General features: G+C 41.7%; 1 protein-coding gene across 1 annotated transcript in view; it reads right to left on the reverse strand.

The window, feature by feature from the left end:
- Nucleotides 1-23,766, reverse strand: part of LOC115153627 (protein eyes shut homolog) — a 234,015-nt gene that overhangs the window by 104,042 nt on the left and 106,207 nt on the right. Inside the window, exon 10 of the mRNA XM_029699264.1 lies at nucleotides 19,190-19,340. Coding sequence (XP_029555124.1) covers nucleotides 19,190-19,340 — 151 coding nt within the window. The remainder of the gene's footprint in view (nucleotides 1-19,189; nucleotides 19,341-23,766) is intronic.

Genomic DNA, 23,766 nt, shown 5'->3' on the forward strand with positions numbered 1-23,766 from the left:
CTGAGAGATGTTTGTTCCTGTCGGCACGACGCACTGAAAATCCCGTTGGCTGTACGGACTCCGACAGCATGTCCCTAGCTGGCCATGTCTCCGTGAAACAGGATATGTTACAATCCCGGATATCTCTTCGGAAAGCAACTCTTGCCCTAATTTCATCGACTTTGTTAACTAGGGACTGGACATTAGCGAGTAATATACTTGGAAGCGGTGGGTGATGTGCATGCATCCGAAGCCTCACTAGAAGACGGCTCCGGCACCCTCCCCTGCAACGGCGTTGTTTTGAGTCGGCCTCTGGAATCAGTTCAAATGCCCTGGGAGGTGCAGACAAAGGATCCACTTTGGGAAAGTCGTATTCCTGGTCGTAGTGCTGGTTGTGCTGGTAAGTTCACGTTTCTCTGATATCCAATAGTTCTTCCCGGCTGAATGTAATAACAGTTAAGGTTTTCTGGGCTAACAATGTAAGAAATAATACATAAAAAAACTAAATGCTGCACAGTTTCCTAAGGACTTGAAGGAAAGCTGCCATCTCTATCGGCACCATCTTAATTTTGCTGTATGTTCTGAGGTGTTTGACCTAGTAATATCTGAACAGCACATTCATGTTAAAAGTTGCTGATAAAAAACTGGAAAAAATATAAATGTATATATGTTCCATTTAATGAACTATTTCAATTGAAACGGCATATATAGTGCTTTTAGAACCAGAGAGACAAGCAGTCAGCACACAAAAACAGCATCAACATGGACATCATCAATATTCAAACTGTCAAGGCGGACATCATCATAAATATTCAAACTGTCAACATGGAGATCATCATAAATATTTAAACTGTCAACATGGACATCATCATAAATATTCAAACTGTCAAGACGGACATCATCATAAATATTCCAACTGTCAACACGGAGATCATCATAAATATTCAAACTGTCAAGACGGACATCATCATAAATATTCAAACTGTCAAGACGGACATCATCATAAATATTCTGACTGTCAACACGGACACCATCATAAATATTCAACTGTCAACATGGACATCATCATAAATATTCAAACTGTCAACATGGAGATCATCATAAATATTCTGACTGTCAACACGGACACCATCATAAATATTCAACTGTCAACATGGACATCATCATAAATATTCAAACTGTCAAGACGGACATCATCATAAATATTCAAACTGTCAAGACGGACATCATCATAAATATTCTGACTGTCAACACGGACACCATCATAAATATTCAACTGTCAACATGGACATCATCATTAATATTCAAACTGTGGGGGGAAAAAAGTATCCATGAAAAAAAAAGAAAACAACTAAATTATCTGCAGAAAAAAACACACAAAAAACACTTGAGTATTATTTTCTCTCCCACTTTACTTTGAATAAAACCCCCACAAAGCACCACCAGCAGCAGCAGCTGTAGCAGGGAGCCTCGCTAGCAGCAAATATGGCATACATTTAAATAATCCTATCGAGCAGGGAGAAGACAGTTGATGTGTAATAAAGGACCGAAAGAGATGCTGTGGAAAGCAATGTCCCACGCTTGTTGACCTTTACTCTCTTAGGATGTGTCTCAAATGACACCCTATTCTCTTTATGGTGCCTTCTTTTTGACCAGGGCCTATATAGGGAATAGGGTGCCATTTAGGATGCATACTTAGATAATGTAGATGACTCACTATGAGCTATAACCAAATGGCACCCTATTCCATATGTAGTGCACTACTTTTGATCAGAGCCCTATGAGCCCTGGTCAAAAGTAGTGAACAATAGGATTATTTATGGTGCCATTTTGGATGTAGCACTTTGTCTGGTAGTGAATGGGAATGACTCATTCTAGCCTAAACCACTGTGGAAACATCTGGCAGCGCAGAGTAGAAGAGAGTAGCGTAGAGTCTAATGTCAACGTGGATGAAAAATTCAAACATTTGTAAAAATGAAATATATATATATATATGAAAAATAAAAAACAAATATACACTATATATACAAAAGTATGTGGACACCCCTTCAAATTAGTGGATTCGGCTATTTCAGCCATACCTGTTGCTGACAGGTTTATAAAATTGAGCACACAGCCATGCAACCTCCAGACAAACATTGACAGTAGAATGGCCTTCCTGAAGAGCTCAGTGACTTTCAACATGGAACTGTCATAGGATGCCACCTTCCCAACAAGTCAGTTCATAAAATGTCCTGCTAGAACTGCCCTGGTCAACTTGCTTCCATTCAGCCACAAGAGCATTAGTGAGGTCGGGCACTGATGTTGGACGATTAGGCCTGGCTCAAAATGGTTTGTCGAGATCGGTGTGGAAGGACTTGACTGGCCTGCACAGAGCCCTGACCTCAACCCCATCGAACACCTTTGGGATGAATTGGAACGCCGACTGTGAGCCAGGCCTAATCGTCCAACATCAGTGCCCAACCTCACTAATGCTCTTGTTACTGAGTGGAAGCAAGTCCCCGCAGCAATGTTCCAACATCTAGTGGAAAGTCTTCCCAGAAGAGTGGAGGCTGTTATAGCAGCAAAGAGGGGACCAGCTCCATATTTATGCCCATGATTTTGGAATGAGATGTTTGACAAAGAGGTGTCCACATACTTAGGGTCATGTAGTGTATCGTGATTAGATAAGTATTCAACCCCCTGAGTCAATACATGTTAGAATCACCCAGTGATTACAGCTGTGAGTCTTTCTGGGTAAGTCTCTAAGAGCGTTCCACACCTGGATTTGCACATTTTTCTTTTCAAAATTCTTCAAGCTCTGTTAAATTGGTTGTTGATCATCACTAGAGAACCATTTTCAGATCTTGCCATAGATTTTAAAGTGGATTTATGTCAAAACTGTCTCGGCCACTGTCTCAGCAACTTCTGGACAAAAAGTGAATTGCTTTGCCACAATTTTTGTAGTATTACTTTAGTGCCTTGTTGCAAACAGGATGAATGTTTTGGAATATTTTTATTCTATACAGTCTTCCTTCTTTTCACTCTGTCAGCTAGGTTAGTATTGTGGAGTAACTACAATGTTGTTGATCCATCTTCAGTTCTCTCCTATCACAGCCATTAAACTCTGTAACTGTTTTAAAGTCACCATCGACCTCATGATGAAATCCCTGAGCGGTTTCCTTCCTCTCTGGCAACTGTTATGAAGGACGCCTCTATCTGTGTAGTGACTGGGTCTATTGATACACCATCCAACGTGTAATTAATAACTGCACCATGCTAAAAAGGATATTCAATGTCAGCTTTCTTTTATTTTTACGCATCTACCAATAGGTATCCTTCTTTGTGAGGCATTAGAAAACCTCCCTGGTCTTTGTGGTTGAATCTGTATTTGAAATTCACTGCTCGACTGAGGTACCTTACAGATAATTGTATGTGTGGGGTAGAGAGATGAGGAAGTAATTCAAAAATCTTGTTAAACACTATTATTGCACACAGATTGAGCCCATGCAACTTATGTGACTTGTTAGGCTTGCCATAAAAAAGGGGTTTAATTATTTAGACTCAAGACATTTCAGCTTTTCATTTTGTAAATATTTCAAAAAACACAATTCCACTTTGACATTATGGGGTATTGTGTGTAGGCCAGTGACACAAAATTAAGGCTGTAACAACAACATGTGCAAAATGTCAAGGGGTATGAATACTTTCTAAAGTGTGTGTGTGTGTGTGTGTGTGTGTGTGTGTGTGTGTGTGTGTGTGTGTGTGTGTGTGTGTGTGTGTGTGTGTGTGTGTGTGTGTGTGTGTGTGTGTGTGTGTGTGTGTGTGTGTGTGTGTGTGTGTGTGTGTGTGTGTGTGTGTGTGTGTGTGTGTGTGTGTGTGTGTGTGTGTGTGTGTGTGTGTGTGTGTGTGTGTGTGTGTGTGTGTGTGTGTGTGTGTGTGTGTGTGTGTGTGTGTGTGTGTGTGTGTGTGTGTGTGTGTGTGTGTGTGTGTGTGTGTGTGTGTGTGTGTGTGTGTGTGTGTGTGTGTGTGTGTGTGTGTGTGTGTGTGTGTGTGTGTGTGTGTGTGTGTGTGTGTGTGTGTGTGTGTGTGTGTGTGTGTGTGTGTGTGTGTGTGTGTGTGTGTGTGTGTGTGTGTGTGTGTGTGTGTGTGTGTGTGTGTGTGTGTGTGTGTGTGTGTGTGTGTGTGTGTGTGTGTGTGTGTGTGTGTGTGTGTGGTGAGTGAGTGAGTGGTGAGTGAGTGAGTGAGTGAGTGAGTGAGTGAGTGAGTGAGTGAGTGAGTGAGTGAGTGAGTGAGTGAGTGAGTGAGTGAGTGAGTGAGAGATATATATATATACAAACACTCCAGGCCTTTAACTTAGTTTAACCCTAACAGTCTCTGCAGAACAGACCAAAATCTAGCCAGCAACCTGAGGGAAGACAGACAGATAGATAGATAGATATTCAGGTAATTACAGCATGCAAGTGAATAATACAGCAACAGTATATGCTGTTATAGTTACATCTGATTACAATTTAGCTGTCATCTTGTATTGTATTATTAGTATTTATCCATCTTGCATTTAACCAGAGAAGTCCGACTGATATTGACTTTTTTTCCAAGTGAGCCCTGGCCAAGAGCTGCATCCATATAGTTACAATGAGACACACAACACAGCATACTGTATAACATGGAAGTACAAATTTCATCTATACCAACATGCAGCCAATATGGCCCCCCAGTAGCATCTATCTTTATGTCTTCATCTATACCAACATGGAGCCAACATGGCCCCCAGTAGTATCTATCTTTATGTCTTCATCTATACCAACATGGAGCCAACATGGCCCCCCAGTAGCATCTACCTTTGTCTTCATCTATATCAACATGGAGCCAACATGGCCCCCAGTAGCATCTACCTTTGTCTTCATCTATATCAACATGGAGCCAACATGGCCCCCAGTAGTATCTATCTTTATGTCTTCATCTATATCAACATGGAGCCAACATGGCCCCCAGTAGTATCTATCTTTATATCTTCATCTATACCAACATGGAGCCAACATGGCCCCAGTAGTATCTATCATTATGTCTTCATCTATACCAACATGGAGCCAACATGGCCCCCAGTAGTATCTATCTTTATGTCTTCATCTATATCAACATGGAGCCAACATGGCCCCCAGTAGTATCTATCTTTATGTCTTCATCTATACCAACATGGAACCAACATGGCCCCCCAGTAGTATCTATCTGTATGTCTTCATCTATACCAACATGGAGCCAACATGGCCCCCAGTAGTATCTATCTGTATGTCTTCATCTATACCAACATGGAGCCAACATGGCCCCCAGTAGTATCTATCTGTATGTCTTCATCTATACCAACATGGAGCCAACATGGCCCCCCAGTAGCATCTATCTTTATGTCTTCATCTATACCAACATGGAGCCAACATGGCCCCCCAGTAGCATCTATCTTTATGTCTTCATCTATACCAACATGGAGCCAACATGGCCCCCCAGTAGTATCTATCTTTATGTCTTCATCTATACCAACATGGAGCCAACATGGCCCCCAGTAGTATCTATCTTTATGTCTTCATCTATACCAACATGGAGCCAACATGGCCCCCCAGTAGTATCTATCTTTATGTCTTCATCTATACCAACATGGAGCCAACATGGCCCCCAGTAGCATCTATCTTTATGTCTTCATCTATACCAACATGGAGCCAACATGGCCCCCCAGTAGTATCTATCTTTATGTCTTCATCTATATCAACATGGAGCCAACATGGCCCCCAGTAGTATCTATCTTTATGTCTTCATCTATACCAACATGGAGCCAACATGGCCCCCAGTAGTATCTATCTTTATGTCTTCATCTATACCAACATGGAACCAACATGGCCCCCAGTAGTATCTATCTTTATGTCTTCATCTATACCAACATGGAGCCAACATGGCCCCCAGTAGTATCTATCTTTATGTCTTCATCTATACCAACATGGAGCCAACATGGCCCCCAGTAGTATCTATCTTTATGTCTTCATCTATACCAACATGGAGCCAACATGGCCCCCCAGTAGTATCTATCTGTATGTCTTCATCTATACCAACATGGAGCCAACATGGCCCCCAGTAGTATCTATCTTTATGTCTTCATCTATATCAACATGGAGCCAACATGGCCCCCAGTAGTATCTATCTGTATGTCTTCATCTATACCAACATGGAACCAACATGGCCCCCAGTAGTATCTATCTTTATGTCTTCATCTATACCAACATGGAGCCAACATGGCCCCCCAGTAGCATCTAGCTTTGTCTTCATCTATATCAACATGGAACCAACATGGCCTCCAGTAGCATCTATCTGTATGTCTTCATCTATACCAACATGGAGCCAACATGGCCCCCAGTAGCATCTATCTTTGTCTTCATCTATATCAACATGGAACCAACATGGCCTCCAGTAGCATCTATCTGTATGTCTTCATCTATACCAACATGGAGCCAACATGGCCCCCCAGTAGTATCTATCTTTATGTCTTCATCTATACCAACATGGAACCAACATGGCCCCCAGTAGTATCTATCTTTATGTCTTCATCTATACCAACATGGAGCCAACATGGCCCCCAGTAGTATCTATCATTATGTCTTCATCTATACCAACATGGAGCCAACATGGCCCCCAGTAGTATCTATCTTTATGTCTTCATCTATACCAACATGGAGCCAACATGGCCCCCCAGTAGTATCTATCTTTATGTCTTCATCTATACCAACATGGAGCCAACATGGCCCCCCAGTAGTATCTATCTTTATGTCTTCATCTATACCAACATGGAGCCAACATGGCCCCCCAGTAGTATCTATCTTTATGTCTTCATCTATACCAACATGGAGCCAACATGGCCCCCCAGTAGTATCTATCTTTATGTCTTCATCTATACCAACATGGAGCCAACATGGCCCCCAGTAGTATCTATCTTTATGTCTTCATCTATACCAACATGGAGCCAACATGGCCCCCAGTAGTATCTATCTTTATGTCTTCATCTATACCAACATGGAGCCAATATGGCCCCCAGTAGTATCTATCATTATGTCTTCATCTATACCAACATGGAGCCAACATGGCCCCCAGTAGTATCTATCTTTATGTCTTCATCTATACCAACATGGAGCCAATATGGCCCCCAGTAGTATCTATCTTTATGTCTTCATCTATACCAACATGGAGCCAACATGGCCCCCAGTAGTATCTATCTTTATGTCTTCATCTATACCAACATGGAGCCAACATGGCCCCCCAGTAGTATCTATCTTTATGTCTTCATCTATACCAACATGGAGCCAATATGGCCCCCAGTAGTATCTATCTTTATGTCTTCATCTATACCAACATGGAGCCAATATGGCCCCCAGTAGTATCTATCATTATGTCTTCATCTATACCAACATGGAACCAACATGGCCCCCAGTAGTATCTATCATTATGTCTTCATCTATACCAACATGGAACCAACATGGCCCCCAGTAGTATCTATCTTTATGTCTTCATCTATACCAACATGGAGCCAACATGGCCCCCCAGTAGTATCTATCTTTATGTCTTCATCTATACCAACATGGAGCCAACATGGCCCCCCAGTAGTATCTATCTGTATGTCTTCATCTATACCAACATGGAGCCAACATGGCCCCCAGTAGTATCTATCTTTATGTCTTCATCTATATCAACATGGCCCCCAGTAGCTTCTATCATTATGTCTTCATCTATACCAACATGGAGCCAAAATGGCCCCCAGTAGCATCTATCTGTATGTCTTCATCTATACCAACATGGAGCCAACATGGCCCCCAGTAGCATCTATCTGTATGTCTTCATCTATACCAACATGGAGCCAATATGGCCCCCAGTAGTATCTATCTTTATGTCTTCATCTATACCAACATGGAGCCAATATGGCCCCCATGGCCCCCAGTATCTTTATGTCTTCAGCTATTTCAACAGCAGAGGAGTACCTCCCCTTCTACCCCTTTACAAGATTCAATGAAGATAATTAACTAGCTAGCCTCCTCTCCTCTCCTCTCCCAGTCAGAATATGCAGTCTCTAGTGTCCCAAATGGCACCCTATTCCCTATATAGTACACTACTTTTGACCAGTAGGGATCTTTTGTTTCTTGGCGAATGGAAATGACTCAGTCAGAGCTATAACCTATGGGCCCTGGTCAAAAGTAGTCCACTTTATAGGGAGTAGACAGGGTGCCATTTGGGATGCAGGCTGTAAATCTGTCTCTGACCCCTATAACATTGACATGTTCCTTTGCCTTTTAATCTCTTTCTCCTGTCTGGTTGAAGGGATAAATAAACCCAGTATTGTAGTGGAAACATATCAATAAGTCTGCCAGTTGATTTCATAGGGAGAGGAGTGGAGACGTCACCTCCCTGTGTCTGTTGAGCAGTGTGTGTGTGTGTGTGTGTGTGTGTGTGTGTGTGTGTGTGTGTGTGTGTGTGTGTGTGTGTGTGTGTGTGTGTGTGTGTGTGTGTGTGTGTGTGTGTGTGTGTGTGTGTGTGTGTGTGTGTGTGTGTGTGTGTGTGTGTGTGTGTGTGTGTGTGTGTTTCTATGGACATCACAGTGTGTTGGAACTCAAGGTCAGGCAGGAGAGACAGGAGACACTTTAGTGGAATCCTAATGCAGTGGGAAAGGTTCTACAGGTCTTCATCTTAAAGAGAAGTATCAATGTCTTGATCTGGAATCTTTCTGATAAGAAATCAACTCCAACAAATCAGCTCCTTTGGCGACAGATTTTCATGTGAATATTCTATATCTGCAATTTAAAAATATCTGCATTTTCCCACCAGCTGTGTTCCCACCAAACAGAATCGTTGCTGATAAAATTCTGTGCTTAATGGCATAGTGCATACAACATGTACTTTCTCGCTTATGTTTTCATGTAATGAATAAAAATCTAATATTCAATGTGTTTCCATAGTATTTTCAACTCTGCCGATAGTTTTGTCACAAAAACGGTTGCATTGAATAGCAAATGTGTCTAACTTGGTCTTGGCACGTGTGCTCTAGCCAACAGCTCACAGATACAGTGTGGGTAGGCTTGTCTACATGATGAGATTATTATGGATAAGCATTGATCATCATGTCACCAGAATAAAACCCTCAATATTTATTGTTAAAGGAGCATCAAGCTCATCACCGTGCTCTTTCACCATCCTGTGAAGTTCATCACAACATGTTTCATCTGTAGTCTAATAAACTGCATGGTTTCCTGAGTCGTAGTGGGAGGACCACACAACATGTTTCATCTGTAGTCTAATAAACTGCATGGTTTCCTGAGTCGTAGTGGGAGGACCACACAACATGTTTCATCAGTAGTCTAATAAACTGCATGGTTTCCTGAGTCGTAGTGGGAGGACCACACAACATGTTTCATCTGTAGTCTAATAAACTGCATGGTTTCCTGAGTCGTAGTGGGAGGACCACACAACATGTTTCATCTGTAGTCTAATAAACTGCATGGTTTCCTGAGTCGTAGTGGGAGGACCACACAACATGTTTCATCTGTAGTCTAATAAACTGCATGGTTTCCTGACTTGTAGTGGGAGGACCACAAAACATGTCATCGCGTGACTCCAAATTGACTTCGATATGATGGTTATTATATCAATATTTGCACATTAAGGTGTTTCCAACACTATTTCTCACATAATTAATATTACAGACACAAAAATATACTACCATGTTGAAAGAACAAATTATCTGTCGGCATTTATAAAATTGTACCGGAACTTCCTGTTTCTATCACAGCTGTCGTATGGTAGTGTGTCTAACAGTGTGTGTGGATGGGTCTGAAAGGGGCATATGTGTGTGTCTTTCTGTGTGTGTGTGTGTGTGTGTGTGTGTGTGTGTGTGTGTGTGTGTGTGTTTCATTATGGCCCACCCCTCAGTTGGCCAATAGCGTATGACCTAAGACCCCATATTTTTCCGTTGACCAATGACTGTTTTACTCCTGCCCTAATGTGAGTAGAGTAAAATAGAACAGAATAGAGCAGAGAGCAGAGCAGAGTAGATTAGAGCAGAGAAGATTAGAGCAGAGTAGATTAGAGCAGAGAAGATTAGAGCGGAGAAGATTAGAGCAGAGTAGATTAGAGCAGAGTAGATTAGAGCAGAGTAGAGTAGATTAGAGCAGATTAGAGCAGAGTAGAGTAGAGTAGAGCAGATCAGATTAGAGCAGAGCAGAGTAGACTAGAGGAGAGCAGTCACTGAAACATATCATGACCTAGCAGCCGCTCATCTCAACCCCCACAGAGAAAACAGGAAATGGCCGACAGTCCAAATGGAATCCATAAATGACACAAAGGATAGAGCCCAGCTCTTTAGAACTCTGAGGGTTCTAAAAACACAGAACAGAGAGAGAAGAGTCCAGCATTCCATTCCACATGAACTGTTACTGTTCCGTCTGCCAGCCAGGAGAAGCAGCGCCTATGAAACAGCAGTTTGGTCCAACATGGGCAATTCCACAGTAACAGAGTGACACAGACTCAGAATTTTCACTTTAAAATGTATGTCAAACAAAAACCAATGATTGCAAAGTTAAATCAAATCAAAGTTTATTCGTCACATGCGCCGAATACAACAGGTGTAGAGCTTACAGTGAAATGCTTACTTACAAGCCCTTAACCAACAATGCAGTTTTTAAGTAAAAAAAATAGGTATTAGGTAAACAATAGATAAGTAAAGAAATGAAAGAAACAGTAAAAAATAACAGTACTGAGGCTATATAGAGGTGGTACCGGTACAGAGTCAATGTGCGGGTGCACCGGTTAGTCGGGCTGTTTGAGGTAATATGTACATGTAGGATTAGTTAAAGTGACTATGCATAGATGATAACCAGAGAGTAGCAGCAGCGTAAAATGATGGAGTTGGAGTCGTGCCTTGCCATGCAGTCGTGGGTGAACAGGGAGTACATGAGGGGGCTGAGCACGTACCCCTGAGGAGCTCCAGTGTTGAGGATCAGCGTGGCAGATATGTTGGTACCTACCCTTATCACCTGGGGGCGGCTCGTCAGGAAGTCCAGGATCCAGTTGCAGAGGGAGGTGTTTAGTCCCAGGATCCTTAGCTTAGTGATGAGCTTTGAGGGCACTGTGGTGTTGAACACTGAGCTGTAGTCAATGAATAGTATTCTCATGTAGGTGTTCCTTTTGTCCAGGTGGGAAAGGGCAGTGTGGAGCGCAATAGTGATTGCATCATCACCTCTATGCACAAGGACTACTTTTAACAATTTCCACTGAAAGTTTTACAAAAACACATTTATTTGAAGAGAATTGCAGATACAAAGTTTGGTAACAGAATGACGGAAAAAACAGCACAAACCGTCATTCCGTAAAATTGCCCATATCCGACACCTACCGATGAGAGCCAGAGTTTAGACATCCAACACCTACCGATGAGAGCCAGAGTTTAGACATCCAACACCTACCGATGAGAGCCAGAGTTTAGACATCCAACACCTACCGATGAGTCAGAGTTTAGACATCCAACACCTAAGAATGAGTCAGAGTTTAGACATCCAACACCTACCGATGAGAGCCAGAGTTTAGACATCCAACACCTAATGACGAGTCAGAGTTTAGTTCTCCAACACCTAACGACGAGTCAGAGTTTAGTTCTCCAACAACTACCGATGAGAGCCAGAGTTTAGACATCCAACACCTACCAATGAGAGCCAGAGTTTAGACATCCAACACCTAACGATGAGTCAGAGTTTAGACATCCAACACCTAACGATGAGTCAGAGTTTAGACATCCAACACCTAAGAATGAGTCAGAGTTTAGACATCCAATACCTACCGATGAGTCAGAGTTTAGACATCCAACACCTACCGATGAGAGCCAGAGTTTAGACATCCAACACCTAATGATGAGTCAGAGTTTAGTTCTCCAACACCTAACGATGAGTCAGAGTTTAGTTCTCCAACAACTACCGATGAGAGCCAGAGTTTAGACATCCAACACCTACCGATGAGAGCCAGAGTTTAGACATCCAACACCTAACGATGAGTCAGAGTTTAGACATCCAACACCTAAGAATGAGTCAGAGTTTAGACATCCAACACCTAACGATGAGTCAGAGTTTAGACATTCAACACCTACTGATGAGAGTCAGAGTTTAGACATCCAACACCTAACGATGAGTCAGAGTTTAGACATCCAACACCTACCGATGAGTCAGAGTTTAGACATCCAACACTTACTGATGAGAGCCAGAGTTTAGACATCCAACACCTAACGATGAGTCAGAGTTTAGACATCCAACACCTACCGATGAGTCAGAGTTTAGACATCCAACACCTACCGATGAGTCAGAGTTTAGTTCTCCAACACCTACCGATGAGAGCCAGAGTTTAGACATCCAACACCTAACGATGAGAGTCAGAGTTTAGACATCCAACACCTAAGAATGAGTCAGAGTTTAGTTCTCCAACATCTAACAATGAGTCAGAGATTAGACATCCAACACCTACCGATTAGTCAGAGTTTAGACATCCAACACCTAACGATGAGTCAGAGTTTAGTTCTCCAACACCCAACGATGAGTCAGAGTTTAGTTCTCCAACACCCAACGATGAGAGCCAGAGTTTAGAACTCAAACACCTGATGATGAGTCAGAGTTTAGATAATGCTGATGAGACATCAAAGTTGAAAGAAAATGGTGATCTGGGTTGCATCCCAAACAACACACTATTTCCTATATTTCCTATGGGCCCTGGTCAGAAGTAGTGCACTGCATAGGGTGGCATTTGGGACACAGCCCTGGTGGTTTCTATCTCGCTGTGTTCCTGTGGAACAGCTTTAAAGAGAAGTGATGTTCACAGGTCTCTGTCTCGCTCTCCTTTAATCTACCATTTTACATCGCAAAATTATACTTTAGAATCTCAAACGTATTTTCTATCAGATGACCTCTAGTCTATATAAACCGTTAGACATCGTTTTTGATATCCTCCATGTTTCACACCACTACAAGCACTGTTTAACCTACAAATATAATCCATTGTGTCTTAACTATCAAGAGACGTTAGCTAAAGTATATTCTTGATTAAATATTCACAATGCTCCGTGTTCCCTCGATTTGTGTGTGATCAGCAAGGTTGAGTAGTGGAATCAGATGAGACAGATGACTTGTCACTACTGAGCTGGGCCCCAATTTATCAAGCATCTCAGAGTAGGAGTGCTGATCTAGGATCAGGTCCTCCCTGTCCATAATAATCTCTATGATTCATTATGATCTAAAATACAAAACGGATCCTAAATCAGCACTACATTCAGATACATTAGCTCCTCTGCAGATGGCAGTGTCATGTTGAAGACAGTTGATTTCATATACTGTACTTTAGCTCCTCTGCAGATGGCAGTGTCATGTTGAAGACAGTTGATTTCATATACTGTACTTTAGCTCCTCTGTAGATGGCAGCCTCATGTTTAAGTAAAACACCGTATGGCAGCACTACTGTATAAAATGTGCAGTAAAGCGATGCCATAGTATAAATATGTAACCAACATGGCACTGTATGTCACAATGATTCTCAGTTAATCATCTTCAATGTCAAATGGCCAGGTTATTTAGGCAGTAATCATTAACATTGCAACTGCACAAAATGAATGTGTGGGGGTCTGGTCTTCAAAAGTGTACCATTGCCGTGGTAAAGGGAAAGGGGGATACCTAGTGAGTTGTACAACTCAATGCATTCAACTTCAGCACCAAGGGATCAGTAGGTTAACTTTCTTGTTCAGGGGCAGAATGACAGATTTTTACCTTTTTACCTCAGCTCGGGGATTTGATCGAGCAACCTTTCGGTTATTGGACCAACGCTCTAACCACCAGAAGTAGGGGTGCTGAGGGTACTGCAGCACCCCTGAAAAATCGGAATGAAAAAATATACTAATACAAAATATATATACAGTTGAAGTCGGAGGTTTACATACACTTAGGTTGGAGTCATTAGAAATCATTTTACAATCACTCCACAAATTTCTTGTTAACAAACTATAGTATTGGCAAGTCGGTTAGGACATCTACTTTGTGCATGACACAAGTAATTTTTCCAACAATTGTTTACAGACAGGTTGTTTAACTTCTAATTCACTATGTCACAATTCCAGTGGGTCAGACGTTTACATACACTAAGTTCACTGTGCCTTTAGACAACTTGGAAAATTCCAGAAAAGAATTTCATGGCTTTAGAAGCTTCTGATAGGCTAATTGACATAATTTGAGTCAATTGGAGGTCTACCTGTGGATGTATTTCAAGGCCTACCTTCAAACTCAGTGCCTCTTTGCTTGACATCATGGGAAAATCAAAAGAAATCAGTCAAGACCTCAGAAAAAACATTGTAGACCTGCACAAGTCTGGTACATCCTTGGGAGCAATTTCCAAACGCCTGAAGGTACCACGTTCATCTGTACAAACAATAGTACGCAAGTATAAACACCGTGGTACCACGCAGCCGTCATTCAGCTCAGGAAGGAGACGCATTCTGGCTCCTAGAGATGAATGTACTTTGGTGCGAAAATTGCAAATCAATCCCAGAACAACAGCAAAGGACCTTGTGAAGATGCTGGAGGAAACAGGTACAAAAGTATCTATATCCACAGTAAAATGAGTCCTATATCGACATAACCTGAAAGGCCGCTCAGCAAGGAAGAAGCCACTGCTCCAAAAAAGCCAGGCTACGGTTTGCAACTGCACATGGGGACAAAGATTGTACTTTTTGGAGAAATATCCTCTGGTCTGATGAAACAAAAATAGAACTGTTTGGCCATAATGACCATCGTAATGTTTGGAGGAAAAAGGGGGAGGCTTGCAAGCCGAAAAACACCATCCCAACCGTGAAGCACGGGGGTGGCAGCATCATGTTGTGGGGGTGCTTTGCTGCAGGAGGGACTGGTGCACTTCACAAAATAGATGGCATCATGAGGCAGGAAAATTATGTGGCTATATTGAAGCAACATCTCAAGATCAGTCAGGAAGTCAAAGCTTGGTCGCAAACGGGTCTTCCAAATGGACAATGACCCCAAGCATACTTCCAAGTTGTGGCAAAATGGCTTAAGGACAACAAAGTCAAGGTATTGGAGTGGCCATCACAAAGCCCTGACCTCAATTCTATAAACAAATATGTAGGCAGAACTGAAAAAGCGTGTGCGAGCAAGGAGGCCTACAAACCTGACTCAGTTACACCAGCTCGGTCAGAAGGAATGGGCCAAAATTGACCCAAATTAATGTGGGAAGCTTGTGGAAGGCTAACTGAAACGTTTGACCTAAGCTAAACAATTTACAGGCAATGCTACTGTTACGTTCGTCGTAAAGATTGGACCAAGGTGCAGCGTGGTAGGCGAACATTTTACTTTATTAAAATGAACACCGACAAAAATACAAAAACTAACGTAAATGTAAGTCGCTCTGGATAAGAGCGTCTGCTAAATGACGTAAATGTAAAGTTCTGCAGGCTATACAGCAGCTATACAAAATCAAGATCCCACAAACTAAGGTAGAAAAAAGGCTGCCTAAGTATGATCCCCAATCAGAGACAACAATAGACAGCTGCCTCTGATTGGGAACCATACCCGGCCAACAAAGAAATAGAAAAACTAGAATGCCCACCCAAATCACACCCTGACCAAACCAAATATAGAAATAAAAAGGCTCTCTAAGGTCAGGGCATGACAGCTACCAAATACTAATTGAGTGTATGTAAACTTCTGACCCACTGGGAATGTGATGAAAAATAAAATATGAAATAAATCCTTCTCTCTACTATTATTCTGTCATTTCACATTCTTAAAATAAAGTGGTGATCCTAACTGACCTAAAACAGGGAATTTTTACTAGGATTAAATGTCAGGAATTGTATTTGGCTAAGATGTATGTGAATTGTATATATATTTTACTGCAAGCAAAAAAAATAAAAAATCTGAAACTAAAATAACACTAAAATAACTTAATGTACATAAGGACATTTTTCTGATAGAATTGTTTTCTTACTTTCAGTCCACGAGAATCTAATTTTATATTTTCAATAGTAAACTGACAGTGATGAATGACCATATGAAGTACTTTCATAATTTCTAGAATTTATGTTTTATTTACATTTGAGAGAGAGAGATGGAGTGAGGAAAAGAGAGAGATAGAGAGTACGTTTTGTGAGTGTAATGCTTACTGTTTATTTCACTTTTGTTTATTGTCTATTTCACTTGTTTTGGCAATAAAAACATATATGTTTCCCAAGCCAATAAAGCCCTTCGAATTAAATAGAGGAAACAAATGTAAGCAACATGTGAATAGGAAGAGTAGGTCAACTCAGACAAAAGACTGAACAGATGTCCGTTTGATATCCCTCCCTCCCTCCCTCCCTCCCTCCCTCCCTCCCATAGCATGCCAATCAGAAGAGTTAAGGCTTTCAAATGCACAGATTTCCCAGTACTTAGGTGTGTTTTATAGGCATAGGGGGCAATAGCATATCAAGCATGTTTGATCATATATTTGGAGTGTGCACCTTCAACAATGTTCAAATGGTGTTCCATGAAAGCAGTTTGAGGTCAGCCACTTAGTGCAATGTTCAACAATGTCATCTTTTAAAAAACATACTTGAATCAATTGCCATGAGCAAAACATTAACAGCAAAGCTTAAAAACAATATTTTTCATAACTAAAGCCCTCATTCAATTAAATAAGTAATTTTAAAGAGCCAAATCACTACACCTCCTCCTCTACCCATTTACGTCCAGGTAATAATATTATTGTCAAACAAAGCAAAATTATTATTATTATAAAAAAGTAATTTGATCTGAGACCGGCAAGGTCACTCCAGGGACAAAATGAAATAGTTCAATGTAAAAATGAAGAAAGAAAGCTACACAGCAGGCAGTTTTGCTGATGAATCACACAGATACAGAGCTTTGATGCACTAACAGTCTTCGATGCAAATGCAATATGCTAGCTCAAAGTGACTGCCACTGTAGACTAGGCAGACCACATGTTTTTTAAACCCTTCCTGTTATTTTGTTGTAAAATGGTGCAAAAACACTTTTGGAGTAATTTATTAAAGGCTTGAGAGAGAGATGGAGAGAGATAGAGAGAGAGATGGGTAGAGAGAGAGAGAGATGGGTAGAGAGAGAGGAAGAGATGGAGAGAGATAGAGAGAGAGATGGGTAGAGAGAGAGATGGGTAGAGAGAGAGGAAGAGATGGAGAGAGATAGAGAGAGAGATGGGTAGAGAGAGAGATGGGTAGAGAGAGAGGAAGAGATGGTGAGAGATAGAGAGAGAGATGGGTAGAGAGAGAGAGAGAGATGGAGAGAGATAGAGAGAGAGATGGGTAGAGAGAAAGATGGGTAGAGAGAGAGGAAGAGATGGTGAGAGATAGAGAGAGAGATGGGTAGAGAGAGAGAGGAAGAGATGGAGAGAGATAGAGAGAGAGATGGGTAGAGGGAGAGGAAGAGATGGAGAGAGATAGAGAGAGAGAGATGGGTAGAGAGAGAGATGGGTAGAGAGAGAGATGGGTAGAGAGAGAGGAAGAGATGGAGAGAGATAGAGAGAGAGATGGGTAGAGAGAGAGAGGAAGAGATGGAGAGAGATAGAGAGAGAGATGGGTAGAGAGAGAGATGGGTAGAGAGAGAGAGGAAGAGAGAAGGAAGGAGACGGGGGGGAAGAGAGAACAGTGCTGACTCAATCTTGAATAAAATAAAATGACAATATGCTTCACTCCTGTGGTGCTTCACTGCTGTAGATTCCCAGATGATCTGAGATGACTGATCCTGACTCTGTTGTTATTGCTGCTATTATTACATCTTTTCATGACTGAAGTTTCTCTAGCCAGTGTTCTCAACACAACCATACTGTCTCATACTCTGCTGCTGCTGCTGATCAGCTACTGTACACTAACAAACTGAGCCTGCGATCACACACACTCACACACACACACACACACACGCTCCCAGATCATTTCAATATTGAAAGGACACTTCATTTGAAGCCATGTTTTTGTTCTTGTCTTTTCTTTGTGATTACTGTACATACATGAAAAATGACATGAAGAAAAAGAATATAACAAATCAAAGCTAAGTGAAGGTATGATGCTGGGGAATAGGATGAGGTAAGATACAGTGGGGAATAGGATGAGGTAAAATACAGTGGGGAATAGGATGAGGTAAAATACAGTGGGGAATAGGATGAGGTAAGATACAGTGGGGAATAGGATGAGGTAAGATACAGTGGGGAATAGGATGAGGTAAGATACAGTGGGGAAAATGATGAGGTAAAATACAGTGGGGAATAGGATGAGGTAAAATACAGTGGGGAATAGGATGAGGTAAAATACAGTGGGGAATAGGATGAGGTAAAATACAGTGGGGAATAGGATGAGGTAAGATACAGTGGGGAATAGGATGAGGTAAGATACAGTGGGGAATAGGATGAGGTAAGATACAGTGGGGAAAATGATGAGGTAAAATACAGTGGGGAATAGGATGAGGTAAAATACAGTGGGGAATAGGATGAGGTAAGATACAGTGGGGAATAGGATGAGGTAAGATACAGTGGGGAAAATGATGAGGTAAGATACAGTGGGGAATAGGATGAGGTAAGATACAGTGGGGAAAATGATGAGGTAAAATACAGTGGGGAATAGGATGAGGTAAAATACAGTGGGGAATAGGATGAGGTAAAATACTGTGGGGAATAGGATGAGGTAAGATACAGTGGGGAAAATGATGAGGTAAGATACAGTGGGGAATAGGATGAGGTAAGATACAGTGGGGAATAGGATGAGGTAAGATACAGTGGGGAATAGGATGAGGTAAAATACAGTGGGGAATAGGATGAGGTAAGATACAGTGGGGAAAATGATGAGGTAATATACAGTTAGAGATTGTGACTAGCTGCACCAAGGTCATTGGTTCAATTCCCGCAGGGATCATCACATACTGTACGAAAAAAGTATGACTTACTGTCCTGTAAGTCACTTTGGTAAAATAGTCTGCTAAGTGGCATAGGTATATGAAGTCAAAGAGTCTGGTCAGTGAAAGGCCTGCTATCTGGACCACACATGGCCTCTCTGGTCATGGGTTCTAAAACCACCCTGCAACCTTCCATTCTTCCCACATTTGTCTTCCTTCTTTAACTGACCTCTGTATCTATCCAAAAAATAAATAAAATAAGCACTTCTCACCGTATTCTGATGGATGTCAGCCTGTTAGTGTTGATGGTTTGGCCTGCGTCTGCATTCAACACCTGGACACCACTACATCCCAGTTTTACCACAGGGATCCCATCCTGGAGGAACACGTGGAGTAACCGATCTCCTAAATTCTCTTCCCGAGCTGAAAAGAGCAGAGATAATACGATCAGTTCAAAAATCATTTCAAAAGTGGCCTATTTTGGTTTGGATTTAGTGGCCTATATTTGGGTAGTCTATTCAGACTATTCTTAAACAATTCTGATCTTCTCAAAGAAATCTCCGACTTTGCTTCAACTACCAATTTGATGGAGATACAATACGTGAATAGGAATGGTTCGGAATTTCATTTAAAACCCCTTCCATCCTTTCAGCACCCACAATGCATTTCTATAAACAGAAAAATTATGTTGGATTGAATGAAAATAACAAATCAATTTTCCAGTAAGTTAAAATCTGAATTTCTTTCACAGCAGTACCTGACATGCAAGCTATTGAAAAGAGATGCATTATTTGTATCTTAAAAGAACGAGTCAATATTTCTGAATATTATACTGATATCCAGACACACTTTCTTTTGGGTCTTTTTATCACCAGAGAGACCAACTGGGCTTCAAACCAACCTCAAGGGACCAACTGGCTTAAACTGCTTCTGGGAAACCAACCCTGAGGGCCCAACTGGGCTTAATCTGGCTCTGGGAAACCAACCCTGAGGGCCCAACTGGGCTTAATCTGGCTCTGGGAAACCAACCCTGAGGGCCCAACTGGGCTTAATCTGACTCTGGGAAACCAACCCTGTGGGCCCAACTGGGCTTAATCTGACTCTGGGAAACCAACCCTGAGGGCCCAACTGGGCTTAATCTGCCTCTGGGAAACCAACCCAGAGGGACCAACTAGGCTTCATCTGCCTCTGGGAAACCAACCCAGAGGGACCAACTGGGCTTCATCTGCCTCTGGGAAACCAACCCCGAGGCCAGGGTTCGCCAGTTGGTGGCTCGTGGGTTATTTTATTTGGCCCCTCAAGTTTTCTGAGCCAAAATTGTTAGGGACATACAAGACTGTAAAAACAAGAGCAAATCAGCTCCAAGTTATTTTAATTTTGGAAACCTGTTACAAAGTATTCCCACGCATGATAGAGACACAGGCCAGCATCCTGGAGTCGCCTATTCACTAATGACGTTGAGACTGGTGTTTTGTAGGTGCTATTTAATGAAGCTGCCAGTTGATGACTTGTGAGGCGTCTGTTTCTCAAACTAGCTCTAATGTACTTGTCCTCTTGCTCAGTTGTGCACCGAGGCCTCCCACTGCTCTTTCTATTATGGTTAGAGACAGTTTGCGCTGTTCTGCGAAGGGAGAAGTCAACAGCGATGTACAAGATTTCAGTTTCTTGGCCATTTCTCGCATGGAATAGCCTTCATTTCTCAGAAAATGAATAGACTGACGAGTTTCAGAAGAAAGCTCTTTTCAGCTGTGCTAACATAATTGCAAAAGGGTTTTCTAATGATCAGTTAGTCTTAAAATTATAAACTTGGATTAGCTAACACAACGTGCCATTGGAACACAGGAGTGATGGTTGATGATAATGGGCCTCTGTACGCCTATGTAGATATTCCATAAAAAATCAGCCATTTCCAGCTACAATGGTCATTTACAACATTAACAATGTCTACACTGTATTTCTGATCAATTTGATGTTATTTTAATGGAACAAAAATGTGCTTTTCTTTCAAAAACAAGGACATTTCTAAGTGACCCCAAACTTTTGAACGGTAGTGTATACTTTACACAATCGAGATGCTAAAAACATCTTTGGAGCGCCAAACAAAGATGTCATGTAGAAATACACAAGACACGCAGTTTTAAGCTGTATGGCTGTGCCCTCCCAGGCATGTGGCTGATTAGCCATCACTGTGTGACAGTACACACTGTGTCTTAACTAATGGCTGTCTATGTACTCTCCCCATTAGAATGACCCATGAATACATTGAAGAAATTGGTATTCGCATGAGAGGTCTTCGGGAGCATAATAGCTCGATTAATTGCCTATTATTTTCAATTCTATCGTACTGAAACACCAAGTATGACAATGTATAAGTCTGCATATGCACCATATATAAATGAGGTATACTCCAGAGTATATGCAGATCAGAAAAAGGATCAAATGATCTAGGGTTCATTAATGTATATGAATAAAAGAGAACAAAAAGTACTCTGTGATGAGGAAAGCCATGTTGAAAGGGAGGCTGAGGCATGATGTCTATGAGGCCAGGGGGCTATGTGCATGCCTAAGCCTGCATTTAGACAGGTAGCAGCACAATTCAGATTTTTTTTCACACTAATTTGTCTTTTGACCAATCAGATCAGATCGTTTCACACCAGATTCCTTTCAGAGCTGATCTGATTGGTCAAAAGATCAACTAGTGAAAAAAAATATAGAATTGTGCTGCCTGTCTAAACACAGACAAGTAGTCTGGCCCCTGTATGTGGTTAGGATTAAATTACGTCTGACAGATACAAGTCCACACATGATACAGAGGGGAGAATCTATTGTCAGCATGTTGAACACAACAGCAGCTATGACTGACTGATCAGACGTTACGAGCCATGGTCATCTGGAAACTTCTGAATGAGTGGCACATAATACATGTTTCAACTGGACAGCATGTTTCAACTGGACAGCATGTTTCAACTGGAGGATGTTTCAACTGGACAGCATGTTTCAAAGGAGGATGTTTCAACTGGAGGATGTTTCAACTGGACAGCATGTTTCAACTGGAGGATGTTTCAACTGGAGGATGTTTCAACTGGACAGCATGTTTCAAAGGAGGATGTTTCAACTGGAGGATGTTTCAACTGGACAGCATGTTTCAACTGGACAGCATGTTTCAACGGAGGATGTTTCAACTGGACAGCATGTTTCAACTGGAGGATGTTTCAACTGGAGGATGTTTCAACTGGACAGCATGTTTCAACTGGACAGCATGTTTCAACTGGAGGATGTTTCAACTGGACAGCATGTTTCAACTGGAGGATGTTTCAACTGGATAGCATGTTTCAACTGGATAGCATGTTTCAACTGGACAGCATGTTTCAACTGGAGGATGTTTCAACTGGACAGCATGTTTCAACTGGACAGCATGTTTCAACTGGACAGCATGTTTCAACTGGACAGCATGTTTCAACTGGAGGATGTTTCAACTGGACAGCATGTTTCAACTGGAGGATGTTTCAACTGGATAGCATGTTTCAACTGGAGGATGTTTCAACTGGACAGCATGTTTCAACTGGACAGCATGTTTCAACTGGACAGCATGTTTCAACTGGAGGATGTTTCAACTGGAGGATGTTTCAACTGGAGGATGTTTCAACTGGAGGATGTTTCAACTGCACAGCATGTTTCAACTGGAGGATGTTTCAACTGGAGGATGTTTCAACTGGAGGATGTTTCAACTGGACAGCATGTTTCAACTGGACAGCATGTTTCAACTGGACAGCATGTTTCAACTGGAGGATGTTTCAACTGGAAGATGTTTCAACTGGAGGATGTTTCAACTGGAGGATGTTTCAACTGGAGGATGTTTCAACTGGACATCATGTTTCAACTGGAGGATGTTTCAACTGGAGGATGTTTCAACTGGAGGATGTTTCAACTGGACAGCATGTTTCAACTGGAGGATGTTTCAACTGGAGGATGTTTCAACTGGACAGCATGTTTCAACTGGATGATGTTTTGACTTGAGTGAAGCAAGTGGTTGTGTTTTTCTGGTAAGTGATGTTACTTGGGTGGTAGTTTATTTACATGAATGAGCATATCTTCATTTAATCTGAGAAAAAAAGTCAGTTATGTCAATGTTATGATTCTATTATGACGTATGTTCAGTTCACGTAAAGTGCTGCCAAACTTGGGAGGATTGCAGGGGAACTTCATAGGAAGTCAAAGGGAACTTCAAGGGAACTTCATGGGAAGTGCAAGGGAACATCAAGGGAACTTCAAGGGAACTTCATGGGAAGTGCAAGGGAACATCAAGGGAACTTCAAGGGAACTTCAAGGGAACTTCATGGGAACTTCATGGGAAGTGCAAGGGAACATCAATGATCTGAATCGTTCTATCAAACGTTGCAATAGGGAGAATAAGACACTTCATTGATTCATTTTCCTTGCAGTCCACGAAAATGTGTCTTCTACTTTGATTCCAACCCACCCGAAATAAGCACAAACACTGACAGACTGGAGTGGCTGAAGCAGGAGGGTTATATTCAGTCCTGGACTAAAAAGCTATTATTTATTTCAGTAGAGATTCTAGGTAGAGTTTTTTAGTCCAGGCCTAGTCTTAATCTGTGTCCAGGAAATCAACCCCTGTCCTAGAGTATATTCTTGTGTGTAAAACATTTACACCAATTGAATTCTGTGGCCCCACTAAGAATAAGATTCACATCTTCTACAACAACATAAGTAACAGCTGTCTCATTTAGCCTAGTGCCAGAATGAAACTGTATCCTGGCCAGTTCAATGATAGAGCCCCTCTCAGTACAGAAACCAAATGAATGCCAGTACTTCAGAGGACCATTGT

The sequence above is a fragment of the Salmo trutta genome, chromosome 18 (assembly GCF_901001165.1).
Source record: "Salmo trutta chromosome 18, fSalTru1.1, whole genome shotgun sequence".
Taxonomy (NCBI): domain Eukaryota; kingdom Metazoa; phylum Chordata; class Actinopteri; order Salmoniformes; family Salmonidae; genus Salmo; species Salmo trutta.